Genomic DNA, 15,263 nt, shown 5'->3' with positions numbered 1-15,263 from the left:
TTCAAAGCTTTTCACTTTGTTTTTACACTTCCACATGCAGGTAAGGATGCACTGAGTCCAGATTTCAGGCTAATACTCTAAATTAGAACTTTGAAAGTGATTACCTGCATATGCATTTAGCTCTCTTATTCCCTTGGAATATATTCCACTTCCCTGTGCGATGTGTCTTCTTAACTGTAGGTTTTCCTTTAGAATGACTCTTATGTCAGTATTTTTTTACAATGTAGACATTTAGTAAAGTGTTTGGTTAGAATAAATAATAAAGTAATAAAGGGAATTATTTTAATAACTTGAAAAAATTTAAAAATTAAGAAAATCTTGATTATTTATATTGGCTAAACTTAGGCTTTCTCAAGTGACTTCATATGAATACTTTAACAAGTAATTTACTGATTGAATTATAAACACAGATGTGAGTATATCCATGGCTAATGAAGTTTGTTCATTATTCTTCAAGAATTTTATTCTTTTATCAAACCACTGTTGGTGATTTTCAGCATTCCTCAGGCTTCATTTCCTTCATGCTAATATTGTGAGAATTTTTTGAATATATTTTTGGATATGGTTAATAATTATCTAAAAACTAAATTAATAAATAGTTGACACATATATTTCCAGTTTTGAATACAGTGGAATTAATGTCAAATGTATTTAAAGTCTTTTTTTTTTTTAATATTGCTAAATGACAGTTGTTTTTTGTTTTTAAGTTCATGTTTAACTGGAAATACTTGGTAAATCTGTGTCTTATTTAAATGCAACCTTTATTTGATTCTTTTGTTATTTTCATTTAATTATATCAGAATTATTTCAAAAGACAATATTAAATTAACTTTCTTATAGATAGTGTACAGTTTTAACAGTCGTGAGGTATATATCACGGATACCTTAATAGTAATAGTAAAGCATTTTAACTTTTAGTAATACGCCTTTTAAAAAATAAAATGAATTCCAGGTAGTATCTATGGTATGATTGTCACACATTCATGTTGCTATTCTTTCTTGAGTGGGAAAGCAGTGACAGGAATAATCCCCCTTTCCACACACCCTGCCCCCCCCACAACTTCCGCCAAATGTACTTTGCTCCATTACCTTCTCCAGTTTGCTCCAGGAAACTTAGAATGTAAAGTGAATAGTTAAACTTCAAAATGGTATTGACCCTTGGAAAAGGAATACAAATTGTCTCGACTGGAGATTAGCTAAATTTTTTCATCTTGATGAATTTTACAAAATTTAAAGCTCTATTCAAGGCTTTAAAAGTCACACCCTGAATATAGAGTGAAAATCTATTACAGATTGTCCCTTGGGGGAATTTGTTTCAGGACCCTACTGATATCAAAATTCACAGATGCTCAAGCCCCTAATGGCATCTGTACTGTATAACCTGTGTACAACCTCCTATATACTTCACATCACCTCCACATTACTGATAATACCAAATAAAATGTAAATGCCATGTAAACATGTTGCCCATGTGCCAAATTCAGGTTTTGCTTTTTGAAACTTAGTGAAAATTTTTTTTTCCTGAGTGTTTTTGTGCCATGGTTGGTTAAATCCATGGATGCAAAACCTGTGGACTGGAGGGCTGACTGTATTAGACATATTTGGGACACAAGAAACCTACCTTCAAAAGAAATCCATAGACTGATTTTATACATTGGCTAGTTAACAAATTTGAGTTTTTTTCTTTAATAAGCTTTGAATTTTGACATCACTAAATGAACGATGAGTTCATTTTATTAAAAATAAAGGCCAATTTAATTACAGTAATTCTGGAAAAAATGGTAGGAACTTACCGATTTCTAAGTTAAAATTCTGATCAGGAAGCTGGTAAATTTATTGTGTAAAATTTTTTTTTAAGTTATTTATAATGTTTTTTTTTTTTGGCTGCATTGCATGGCATGTGGGATCTTAGTTCCCTGATCAGGGATTGAACCTGTGCCCCCTGTGTTGGGAGTCTGGAGTCTTAGCCACTGGACCACCACCATATTATGTAAAATTTAGGACATAGAGAATAAGAAAAGTGGTACCTGTTACCAACCATTAAGAAACCATTAGAATTTAAAAAAAAAAAAAAAGAAACCATTAGAATTTCATTTTGTTTTTCAAAATGAGCAAGGCAAAACTAAATATGGATTTATATAATATTGTCTTTTTTTTTTTTTCTTTTCAGTGTGAACATTTCTCTGTTTTTTATAAAAATGCAAAATTGCTGGACTGGATTCCATCATAGATATACTGTTATTTGTCTATTATTTGGCATCATCTGTGTTCATTTAATTCTTACCCATAAATTTTTTCATACATCAGTGGCTTAAAATAAAGCTAACAATCAGTGTTTCTGCAAGTTTATAAATCAAGTTTTTGTAGAAATTAGAGTGTTTTTAAATTGTGCCCAGAGGATCTGGGTCTTATATAAAAATAATCCCCATCCTAACCTCCCATCCCCCAAAAAATCCCTGTAATTTTATTATAAATATATTAAAGTAGTCATCAGTAAATTTTTCTGTTGATAAAATTAGATTTAAAATTTTAATTTTTTTTTATCTGAAGCAGGTACATCTGTTTCCCATTCATTTAAAACAATTTGATTTTAGGGGTGTACCCCTCCCCTCACATCTTACATCACTTCTGACTGTGATCTTTTGTTTTCCAGAATAACAGCTATCCACCAATGTCAGATCCATACATGCCTAGTTACTATGCTCCATCCATTGGATTTCCATATTCTCTTGGGGAAGCAGCATGGTCCACAGCTGGAGACCAGCCTATGCCATATCTGACAACCTATGGACAGATGAGTAATGGAGAGCATCATTATATACCAGACGGTGTGTTTAGTCAGCCTGGGGCATTAGGAAATACCCCTCCATTTCTTGGTCAACATGGATTTAACTTTTTTCCTGGTAATGCTGATTTCTCGACATGGGGGACAAGTGGATCTCAGGGACAATCAACACAAAGTTCTGCTTATAGTAGCAGTTACGGCTATCCACCTAGTTCTCTTGGGAGAGCTATTACTGATGGACAGGCTGGATTTGGCAGTGATACTTTGAGCAAGGTGCCTGGCATTAGCAGTATCGAGCAAGGCATGACTGGACTGAAAATTGGTGGTGACCTGACGGCTGCAGTGACGAAAACTGTAGGAACAGCATTAAGCAGCAGTGGTATGACCAGCATCGCAACCAATAGTGTGCCCCCGGTTAGCAGTGCGGCGCCGAAACCCACCTCCTGGGCTGCCATTGCCAGAAAGCCCGCCAAACCTCAACCGAAACTTAAACCCAAGGGCAATGTGGGAATCGGGGGTTCCGCTGTGCCGCCACCTCCTATAAAACACAACATGAATATTGGAACTTGGGATGAAAAGGGGTCAGTGGTAAAGGCTCCACCAACCCAACCAGTTCTGCCTCCTCAGACTATAATCCAGCAGCCTCAGCCATTAATTCAGCCACCACCCCTGGTGCAGAGCCAACTGCCTCAACCGCAGCCTCAGCCGCCGCAAGCGCAGCAGCCACAAGGACCTCAGCCACAGGCCCAGCCTCACCAAGTACAGCCCCCGCAGCCACAGCTGCAGAACCGCTGGGTGGCGCCCCGGAACAGAGGGGCCGGCTTCAACCAGAACAATGGAGCGAGCAGTGAAAACTTTGGTCTAGGTGTCGTTCCTGTCAGCGCTTCACCGTCGAGTGTGGAAGTGCATCCCGTGCTGGAAAAGCTAAAGGCCATAAACAACTACAATCCCAAAGACTTTGACTGGAACCTGAAGAACGGACGTGTGTTTATAATTAAGAGCTATTCTGAGGACGACATACACCGTTCCATTAAGTACTCTATTTGGTGTAGTACTGAGCATGGGAATAAGCGTTTGGATGCGGCTTACCGTTCCCTGAATGGGAAAGGCCCACTCTATTTGCTCTTCAGTGTGAATGGCAGTGGACACTTCTGTGGAGTGGCTGAGATGAAGTCTGTTGTGGACTATAATGCGTATGCCGGTGTCTGGTCTCAGGATAAGTGGAAGGGCAAATTTGAAGTTAAATGGATCTTTGTCAAAGATGTCCCCAATAACCAATTACGGCATATTCGCTTAGAAAATAATGACAACAAACCAGTTACCAATTCAAGGGACACTCAAGAGGTACCCCTAGAAAAAGCTAAGCAAGTGCTTAAAATAATTGCTACTTTCAAGCATACCACCTCAATCTTTGATGACTTTGCACATTATGAAAAGCGTCAAGAAGAGGAGGAAGCCATGCGTAGGGTAAGAGTACAGTAATTTTTGTGTGTAGGGTCTTTTCATTGGGGTGGTGTGTATGGATGGATAGTCTTTAAAGCCTTGTGGTGTTATATTCTGAGTTTAAGAACATTACCCTGAAGGAAACTGACCACTTGGCTTATGGAACAGAACTCTGTAAACATCCCTGAAGGCCTGGGATGCCTTCCCAAGGGCAACCCTTACTCTGAATTTGCCTCCTGCCTATTCTTCATACTTCTCAGATGATAAAGGTCTTTGAGTCTTGTTCATTAGCGCTCTGAGTTCTGCATTCGTTATTAAGAACTGGCTAAGGATTCTAGTCACTGATCTTTTAACTTTAATTTTATGGGAATATGTATTTGGAGTTTGAGACAAACAGCTTTTAAATGTTTGAATGTTACTGCTTTTGTGTTTTATGATAAATAGATATTTTCCCTTAATATTTCTGAGGCATATTTATAATTTGTGCACTTACAGCATTTGTACAGAATATATTGAATAGTGAGGATCTGACTTTAGCAAGACAGCTTAGAACTGAGAGGAAGTGGACTTAGATGTAAACTGCAGAATTCGATTTCTGCTTGTGTTATTTACCCTCTGTGAGACTTTAAGGGAGACTGACCCTGAAGTTAAATACTGTTTACACTTGCCTCAGGTTGGCCAGGGTTTGATCACAGAGCGGGACAGGCTGAGGAATATTTTCTGTTCCAATCTACAAAAATAAATTGCAGACTTCTGTTTTTAGGAGGAGAAGAGAATAGATGGAGTAGGCAACTGGCAGATTTTTCCATTCATAATACATATAAATTTCTAGTAAAGCAGAGCTTATTAGAAGCTTCTCCAGTAAATTAAGTTGGTTACGATGGAAAGCTTCTATGTAGAAATGAAGATAAAGCAGGAACTTCAACTTGTTCTGTATGTAAAACATCAGTGGTTTGTTTCTGTGTGAACCTAAGTATCTTGTGGCTTCTTAGTCTGTACAGAAGAGGGAACTCTTTCAAGTACAGTCCTCACTACTCAATAATGTTGGAAATAATGATCCTAAGGCAGTAGTTTCCAAAACTTAAGCCATACAAATATCAGTTAAGGTGCTTCCTGATACTGCAGCTTCTTGAATATCCCACTCTAGGAAAATCGGATACATTTGATCAGAGGCCTGGTGTGCAAGCATCTCGGCCTGGTGAGATTCTGGTGCTAGTGATCACTGTGCTGAATTCTGAATCAATTCAGCACAATACAACTGTGAAAAGCACCGCTCAGCCTTACCAATGAATTGCTGAATATCCTTGAGTTTTCTCCAGGTTAAATGTGGGAAGTGAGGGAAAAAGAGGATCAAGAGTAGCTTTTTTGAGCTCAGCAGTTGAGTCAGTGGCCCCACTGTAAGCACCTTTACAGAGAGTGAATCAGAAGGAGTGATTGCGCTTTTCTTTCTCCCACCACTAAGGATAGGTCACCCTTGTACATATTCTCACATATCTTCTCTACCCAATTTGAAAATTTATCCTAGTTTTATTTTTTTGTTATAAAATTGTCTCACGAATTATTTATTTTTATAATCGTATATACAACAGAGATTTAAACTGTATATTTTTAAACTTAAAATTTTTGCATTTAAATTGTTTCATGGCTTACTGCCAGTCTTTTTATAACATGTCTAAACCCACCTTTGACATTTTAATTGTGAATCTAACTTATTACCATCATCAATTTTTTTTTTTTTTTTTTAAGGAAGCGTAATTTGGTAATTATTAAGCACTTCTAGATCCAAAAAATGCCTTTCTTTGGCCATGATATGTGAACAACAGTTTTATCTGGATATAGAAATCTTGGGTCACAGTCTTTTCATTCAGGCTTTGTTTTATAGTTTTATATTTATAGTATATTATTTATAGTTTTATATTATGGAGAAGTCTGAGACCAGCCTAAATTTTCTTTCTTTGGAAATAGCTGTTTCTCTATGTGTGCACAAAATTTATTCTTGCAGTGTGAACATGTGTGTGGAATGTGTGCAATGTGGGTCTCATAATTTTCCTTATTCCTTCATTTATAGGCCAAGTTTTTTTTATTCTCCCTAGTAATGTCAAAAAATAATACTGAATCTTGGTCCTTCAGTGCCATTGGTTCCTATCTTTATTATTGTTCTTTGCATTTGGAGAATTTCTCAAAATTGAACTTCCATGTCATGGATTTGACTGTTGACTCTCTAATTTGTAAGGCTTCCTGTTCCTCACAGACAGCAGTAGTTTGTTTACATTATCACATCCGTGTCTCCTTTTATACCTGTTGTTTTCTTATCTGAATCCCTTGTTTCAGAGTCCATCTTGATTTTATCAAGCACAAAGATGACTGTTGAAAGCTTATTTCTGCTTCCTGTAATTACCATTTTTAGAAACTCCTTCCTTTTCCATAGCTTCTTTACCTTTCCCTTTTTAAAAATTAAAGTACAGTAAAGTTGAAAAATACCTTTTGCTGCCTCTTTCTAGTCAAGTGCTCCCTTCCCGCTTCTAGTACGTAATTTTCTGATCTTTTCTCTGTCTCCGTAAGGCATTTTCCATAATTTCACATAAATGAAATTATAATATGTGAACTTTAACACTGGAGTCTTTTACTCAGCACTGTATCTTTGGAATTTATGTTTTGCCAGTCAGTTCTTATGTTCCTTTTAATTACTACCATTCCATTGTATGGATTTACCACAATTTATTAACCAATCATTCTTTTGAAGGACTTCTGGTTGCTTTCAGATTTGGAAAATATAAAGCTTCTATAAATGTTTGTATTGTATAAATCCTTAACAAAATTAAAAAAAGTCTTACAGTGAAAGTCGCTTTTTTGGGGTGTACAGTTCTGTGAATTGTAACACATTTGTAGATTTGTATAACTACCGCAACCAGGTATAGTATCCCCCAGATTATCTTTTTCTGCCCTCTTCGTCTTTTATCTTTCCCCTATGTCTATCTGAATTCATTGCAGTTTGGTTAGTGTCTTTGTGTGTGTGTGTGTGTGTGTGTGTGAAAAATATTTTAAGACTCCTGGCTTTTTCTTTAAACCAGACAGAGATCATCTGGATCAGGTGTTTGCCCTGAAATTAGGTTGGTTTCTGTGTGGTGCTTTAGTGCTGATGTTAGTTGCATATTGTCTTTCCATGGCAGATGTGAAGATGAGAGAGCCATGATGTATTGAGTTGGCCAAAACATTTGTTTGGGTTTTTCCAGAAGATGCAATGGAAAAACCTGAAAAAAGATTTTGGCCAACCCAGTATGTTGATGTGACAAGTTAAGTGAATCATCAGTGAAGGGTAAGAGGGAGAGCCAGTGCCACGGACATGCTAGTAGCTAAAACTTGACTCTCCTTAGACTTTGAAACCACCACGTCAGGAAATCATTTCCCCCGCTGATTAACTGTTTGGCATTTGGGACATCATGTATCCTTGCCATTTTTTCCCTGGTACTGTTACTCATTTGTGTATTTCCTCTTAGACATGCTTGTTTGCACTCTAGCTTTTCAGCAAAAATTGCTTTCAAATACTCTGGGCATCCTAGTGATGAAGGATGTGTTCCTTGTCTGTTCTAGTCCTTTTTGGCTCCATAAGAAAGGACAAATCAGTGGTGTTTGCTAGGATTTCCTTTACTGGTTATGCCTCTTTTCTTTTTTAAATAAAAGGAGCGGCAAGTCATTATCCTAGTATTCACTTTTAATATGACACCTTCTGTCTTGTATGCAGCTGAAATTCCTCAAAGCTTCTGATACCCTGGAAGTCACACTTCCCCAGGTGACCTTGGGTAAAGTAGGGTTTCTTAACTGACACATGAAATGGAATTACTTGTAACAGAAAAGACTTACTATTTGTAAGAGAAAAATTTGCCTGGATTAAAATCTCTTCATCAAAAGAAAGTCAAGTAAGTACTTAAGTAATACTTTAAAGGAAGTAAAAAAACATGCTAGGAACTGGTAGGAATTTAACATAACTGACCAAAGACAGTTATATATAAAGAACTCCTGTGAATTAGTTTAAGAAAAAAATAGTCCCATACAGAAATGGGCAAAAGATAAGGATAGTCCTTTTAAGAGAAAGGAAACAAGTATGACTAGTAAGTATAAAAAGGTATTCAGTCTTAATTCAGGAAATGAATTAAGAGTTAATTCAAGACTATAACGAGAAAATATTTTATATCTACTCACTTGGCAAAATTAAGAAATTTGATGATAGCAAGTATTGGAAGGAGTGTATACCAACAAAATGTCTTACGTGTTTGCAGATGGGCGCATTAAATTGATAAAGCAGGTAGTTTGGGGCAGGTAGTTTTGCATTTTCTTAACAAAGCTGAATATTTCAGTACCTTACAATTCAGCAGTTCTCCTCCAGGATATGCACCTAAGAAAAACTTCCCACATACCCCAGATACATACAAGAATGTTCTTAGAGTGTAGTTGACAGTAGTAAATAGCAGAAAACAACCTAAATGTCATCAGCAGGAGCAATGCTTGCCTGATACGGGTTTTTTGAGAGTACGTTTCATACATCATGGCTCTTTACCCCAAAAATGTATCGTGTATATTTTCTAAGAATAAGGTTGTTCTCTTAGTAACCATGATATTCTTTCAGTTGGCCCACAGTGTCCTTTTAAGTGTTTTGGGGTTTTTTAGCTCTTTTTTTTTTTTTTGTAGTATAGGATCTATAAAGATTGGAACAACCCAAGCAATTTTGAATAATAAGAACTATTTTAGAACATCTATGCTAACATGACTTCAAATCTTTGTCTTCTCCAAGTTTGAGAAACTTTTTTCCTGTACTTTTCTTTCTTTTTTTTTTTTCAGGCAGAGAAAGATTTATTATGAGAAGAAAGAAAGTGACTGGCTTTAGAGAGAAACCAGTGCTCACCCTTTACAGCCAACCCTCCTTAGTTTATCTTTAGCCCGCAGCTGGGGTCTTGTGATCATGGGTCTCACGGCAGGTTTTCCCGTACTTTCTAATAGAACTTTTGTAATTTAAAATTTTACATTTAGTTTTGTGGTTACTGTAATTTCCTTTCTTTTCTTACTATGTTTATGTTTTTCTTTAAGTTGTTGAGCCGACTTGGAGTAACAGACAAGAAGTATAAAGAGCTAATTTCATCTTGTCATTGCTAGAGGTTTTTTTTTTAATTGACTAATTTTTTTCTTCCCCTTCTGGTTATTTTGGCAGTGGAGGAATTCCCCACCTTTCTTTGCCAGCACAGCACCCTATGGAGGAGATGATCACACATAGCCTGTTGGGTTATATAAAACTTGGAAAGTTCTGGTTATATAAAACTGGGAAAGGCAGATTTTCTCATTTATAGTGAAAGGGTAGTTGTGAAGCTTAGAGCTAAAGGAAAAATTAAAGCCAGTGTCATGGTAGTATTTGTATAGTTCTTTATTTTTAGATTTGAACACACAATTTTGTTATATTTGATTAAAATCAAGCTTGACAAGGAAAAATAAAAAAAAAAAAAAAAACAGGCAAGACGGATCCTCTAAATGAAATAGGTAATTCGGAGACCAGAAAGTAATTTATAAAACAAAACTTGATTTGTTGTAAAAAGAAGAAAACCAGAAAATGTTCTTGGAAATGAAAAACACTATCAAATTTTTTTTAAAAAATCTTTTTAAGCAAGTGGATTAATACAGTGTTAATGTTCTAGTTCTGAAATTTTAAATCAAAGAAATTTCCAAATGTGGAGCAACAATGATGAAAAATACAAGGAGTGGAAGACATGGTGGAAAGGAGATCCACTGTCTCTAAAGGAAAAAACAGTCAGAGGGCAGAATGATTAAAGAGAACTTTCCAGAGCCAAGAGATGTATGTTTTCAGAATAAATGGGCTCACTGAAGAACCAGCAGGATTATTTAAAATTTTAAAAGGAAAAAAGGTAAAGAGACAAGCTTTCTGAGCAAAAGACAGATTATATGCCTACTACCTATAAGCCACAAAGGAAGGAGAGTCAGACTGCTATCAAAATTCTCTCATCTACAACTCTGGACACATACACAGTCTGATTTTGTTGTGTAGGGGAATGGGGCATAGAATCAGGCTCTTGAAGATGAGTGTTAAATTATATCAGTGAGGGACGAGTGCAAAATAAAATTTTCAGGTGTACAAGAGCTTAGCTACATATCCTAGAAAAACTTGAAGAGGTATTTCAGCAGAATGAAAAAGGAATTCAAGAAGGATGACAGCTGCTAGCTGGTTACGTTAGAACGAATATCCTCTGTAGAGACTCTATGTGTTTTGAGTCAGACAGTCCTCATTGTACAGAGTGAATCTCAGGGCTGTAACCATCTGCCTGCTCTGTCTGTTAAATGGCATTGTGGTCTTTGAAGCCTGACAGAGACAGGAGCCCTTGGTTGGGATGCCCTGAGCACTCATGGTTGGAGTTGCTCTATGATTCTAGGATTCTTTGCTGAATCCTTAGCACCTAATGCTTGGCCTATAGTAGGCAAAGTCAAGGACGGTCACTGGAACTAAAATAGTGAGCTCTGTTGTAGAGAAGAAGAGAATATAGCATTCACTGTGATAAATTGCTCATCATATACAATGGGAGGGCTTCCTTCATAGCCCAGCCAGTAAAGAATCTGCCTGCAGTGCAGGAGACCTGGATTCAATCCCTGGGTCAGGAAAATCCCCTGGAGAAGGAAATGGCAACCCACTCCACTGTTCTTGCCAAGAGAATCCCATGGACAGAGGAGCCTGGCAGGCTACAGTCCATGGGGTCACAAGAGTCGACACGACTTAGTGACTAGACCACCACCACCATACAGTGGGAATCAATAGTGTCTGAACTGGCAAATCAAGAAATGTATATATTAGTATGCCAGATGAAGTTACAGTGGTAGCCTGTCTGAGGAAGTTAAAATAGAAAGGACTTGAGGAGGGTAGGGGAGTTTTACTTTCTTTAACTTGCAATTGAGTGTGTTACTGCAAAATAAAAAACTGCTAATATCTGGAGTATATTTACCCAGTATAAATTCGAGTCTACATAGCCATCTTAACTATTTAGGTAACGTTTTACTGAAATTTTACTTTGTTATGATGACTGCATCATTTAACTTCTACTGTATTCTTTCATTCTTATAAGTCCTTATTGATCAGTAAACAGACAGAGGTGAGATTTTTAGTTTAATAGATTTTTAATTCCATATAAGAATGATTAGTGTTTTTGAGTACCTGTAACTTTGGGGTGCACTTCTAAAATATGATACTCTTTCCTTAGAAAGAGATGAAGCCCTGCAGCTTAAACTGAAACAAGCAAGACATAATTGTAATAAAATCCCTATTAAATAGTTTCAATTTCCAGAACAGTCTGTATAATTTAGTCATTTATGCTATTTTATATTGTTGAGTATTTCCAAAGAGTAAGTTTTAGTCCCTGATAGAAGTTTTTTCACAGTTGGAGCAATTTTGATTCTGAGATGAGATGATGTTAGGTCTGTCTCAGAGTAATCAAGTTTGTGTTGATACAGAGGAAATTACTTGAGCAGTAGGTATATCTTTGTCAACAGTAAACACTTTCCTGGCAGTTCTAGACTTCTTTTTCTCAAGTGGAACTTTTAGTTTAATGCTTTCTCATTGTCAGATTATAATTGTTAACTGTTGTATGGTTGAAGTTGTCTGTTAGTGAGTTAATTATGGTGAACAGAAGCAAACTCATTGTATAAAATCCTGCTTTTCATTTGATCCTCACTGTAAAAGATTTCTCTGGAAGATAGGTTTTGGCCCAGGATGTATCATACTTGATAGAATAAACTTACATATTTAAGTGAGTAATTCTATGATAAAATCTTGAGTGGTCTGATCCTCACTGTAAAAGATTTCTCTGGAAGATAGGTTTTGGCCTAGGATGTATCACACTTGATAGAATAAACTTACATTACATATTTAAGTGAGTAATTCTATGTTAAGACATTGGGTGGTCTTCTGAATAGTCAAGATGATTCCATTTTTATTGTAGTAATACTCTATTGTTAGCTTCGTAAATAACTCATATCTATTACGGTGTAAACAATCATCCTTAAATTGAATGGTATTTCAACTGTTTCTTTTTCTTCAGCAGCAAATGCATGATTACAGTCAACCCTCCATGTCCACAGATAAGAACCTGTCGATATGGAACCCATGGATACAGAGGGCCAGCTACTGTGAGGGCCTTGAGCGACCTTGGATTTTGATATCCACGGGGGTACTGGAACCACCTCCCTGCAGCACATAAAGTAAAAGACCTAGGATGTAAAAAAGCTACACGTGAACAGATTCACTTACGAATGACAGTCTGGAATATAATAAGTTCATTATTTTCATTTTATCATAGTCCAAAACCTCCCTCCAAAATAGGGTTGCATGTTGATTCCTCTGCTTGTTTTTAAGAACTTGTTACTGGGTCCCAGATAAGTTCCCCCTGCACCCCTCCCCCCACCAGAACCCTAGCGTGAATCTTGTGCTAGTCATCTTTTATCACCATATATTTAGACCCTATGTGTTCTCTTCTTAACTGTTCCCTTATTCATTCAACAGATAAAGGTTTACCAGTAAGCCACTTAAGGTAAATAGCCCTTGCTTTGTAGAACTAAGAGTTTGGGGAGAGACAAATATAATTGTAAAATTTTGTAGTTTTCACTGTTGAAAACTTCATGACTCTTATGGAATTTTTTTGCTAAGTATTTTATATTTTTTTCTGCTGTTATAATTTGTATTTTCAGTCTTCCCAGTTGTTTGCTACAAGCTTATAGAGATGTCCTATATTGTGTGACTGTGCTAAATTCACATATCAGTTCTAGTAGTTCTAATAGAACATCTGTAGGATTTCCTGCCTAACAGTCATATCATCTGCCAGTAGAGACCATTTTATTTCTTTTTGATTTTTATGCTTTTTTCTTAAAGTTTATTATTTATATAGTGTTAAAAGGAAGTAAGTCATTTACCTGTAATGTTTAGGTGATGACCCCTCTGAGGACACTGAAGAAAATTTTTGTTTTAAACTGTCTCCTACCCTTAAGGGTATGGGAGTTCTTAGCTCATCTGTTAAGCTGTGTCAAAAAGACATGGGCTGGCGAGTAAACGTCCTCCCAGAGTTCATCTCCACAGGCCGAATTCTAGGTGTTGGTCTTGAGATCTCCCGTGCCTTTGCTGAAATCTGGGTGGGGAAGAGCCGTCAGATATCTGCATCTGCTTGGTTGATACCTAGCCCTCTATTCATGGAGAAGAGAGGAAGGAGAGATTTTTCTGCAGACTGTTTTTTTTTTTTTGAATTGTCATTTGTTATTAAAAGTAAAAATTGAGTTCTATGAATCACTTTTGGAAAGTTTGTATCCTAAAGATGTCTGAAGTGCTGTCTGCTGAACCAGCGCTAGAGGCCTCGTCCTTTTTCAGGTCTGCTGGGCCTTGGCTCCTTTGTGTAATTCAGGTTTCCTGTCTCCCTGTGTTACTTCGTACAACACCCTGGGACATGTAATTATGACCTCAGCTGTGTCATATGTACTTGGTTTTAAAACAACACTAAAGGTTATATCACTGATAGATAGCTTGTTTTTTCTTAGTCTCATGCTTTTACTGGTCTATGAGTAATAGCATATCCAGAGATTTCTCATAGTCAAATGTTTATTTAATACTGACAGTATCAAGCACTGTTCTAGATCTTGTCATATAAATGTGGGGTACTTGAGGGTTTTTTCCTAAAACAGAGGTGTTGATGACCTTGTAGACTTCAGGAGGAATTGAATTTTGTTGAAGGACTTTATACCATGCTGAGGACTTGCAAATTTGTATACTCACGCTGGACCTTTCCTTCTTTCTCTAGACTCATGTATCTAATTGCCTATGTAGCATCATCACTTAGTTGTTTCATAAGCATCTTAAATGCAATATGGCTTCTATTTCTTTGTCTGCCCCAGACCTGCTCCCCCTTTGTAGAGGGCCATTGTCCTTCCAGAATAATTTGTTATTTCTCTTTCACACTCCATATCTAACCAGTTTGTTGGTCAGTCTTGTTGGCTCTGTTTTCAGAATATATCCTGAATCCAAGTGCTGCTCACTAGCCCTGCACCCTTCATTATTATCATTACCATGTTGGAGGATTGTTGTACTGTCCTTACTGCCTTCCTGCACCTACCTGTGCTCCTCTCCACACTCTGTTATCATCAGAACAGCCCGTAAGAGATCCTTTTGGGACAAGTGAGACTGGATTCAGTTTTCTCATGCTTTTCTGAAGTTAGTATCAAAGTATTACCTCAAAATACATCAAGAAATATTCTTTCTTTTCCTTATCTCTAATTCTGGGATAATTAATCAAATGCCTTTATGAAACCGTGACTCTGGTAGTTTTTAGTTTGGGATAGATTTTTAATTGTCTGTTAAAGTTCTTTAGTTTTTATAAGTCTCTTCAAGTCTTCTTTTTACTGTTGAGTTTGTTTTGGCACGTTGTATTTAATAAATAATATTTTTAGCAAGTTGTTGGTATTGTCTCAAACATTTTTGGCACATTGGCATTTGGGACCCTATGGACTGTAGCCTTCCAGGGTCCTCTGTCCATGAGCTTCTCTAGGCAAGAATACTGGAGTGGGTAGCCATGCCCTTCTCCAGGGGATCTTCCCCACCCAGGAATTGAGCCGGAGTCTCCCACATCACATGCATATACTTTACTGTCAGAGCCACCAGGGAAGCCTCATATTGGTGTTAATCAGATCAGATCAGTCGCTCAGTCATGTCCGACTCTTTGCGACCCCATGAATCGCAGCATGCTAGGCCTCCCTGTCCATCACCAACTCCCGGAGTTCACTCATACTCAAAGTCCATTGAGTCAGTGATGCCATCCAGCTATCTCATCCTCTGTCATCCCCTTCTCCTCTTGCCCCCAATCCCTCCCAGCATCAGAGTCTTTTCCAGTGAGTCAACTCTTCGCATGAGGTGACCAAAGTACTGGAGTTTCAGCTTTAGCATCATTCCTTCCAAAGAAATCCCAGGGCTGATCTCCTTTAGATTGGACTGGTTGGATCTAATAGTATT

At 37.1% G+C, this 15,263-nt stretch overlaps 1 protein-coding gene across 13 annotated transcripts in view; it reads left to right on the top strand.

The window, feature by feature from the left end:
- Positions 1-15,263, top strand: part of YTHDF3 (YTH N6-methyladenosine RNA binding protein 3) — a 66,870-nt gene that overhangs the window by 12,954 nt on the left and 38,653 nt on the right. For 6 of the 13 annotated variants that reach the window (XM_006055910.4, XM_044928738.2, XM_044928737.2 and 3 more), the window contains 3 exons: positions 2,654-4,252; positions 12,316-12,475; positions 12,777-12,804. In XM_006055910.4, coding sequence (XP_006055972.1) covers positions 2,654-4,252; positions 12,316-12,474 — 1,758 coding nt within the window. In that variant the 3' untranslated portion in view covers position 12,475; positions 12,777-12,804. Of the gene's footprint in view, positions 1-2,653; positions 4,253-9,064; positions 9,714-12,315; positions 12,476-12,776; positions 12,805-15,263 lie in introns of those variants that run through there. The other 7 variants (XM_044928740.2, XM_006055916.4, XM_025265339.3 and 4 more) reach the window with 6 other exon arrangements.

The sequence above is a fragment of the Bubalus bubalis genome, chromosome 15 (assembly GCF_019923935.1).
Source record: "Bubalus bubalis isolate 160015118507 breed Murrah chromosome 15, NDDB_SH_1, whole genome shotgun sequence".
Lineage (NCBI taxonomy): Eukaryota > Metazoa > Chordata > Mammalia > Artiodactyla > Bovidae > Bubalus > Bubalus bubalis.
Note: the sequence above shows the minus strand (reverse complement) of the source record. Positions and strands in the feature narration are given on the sequence as shown.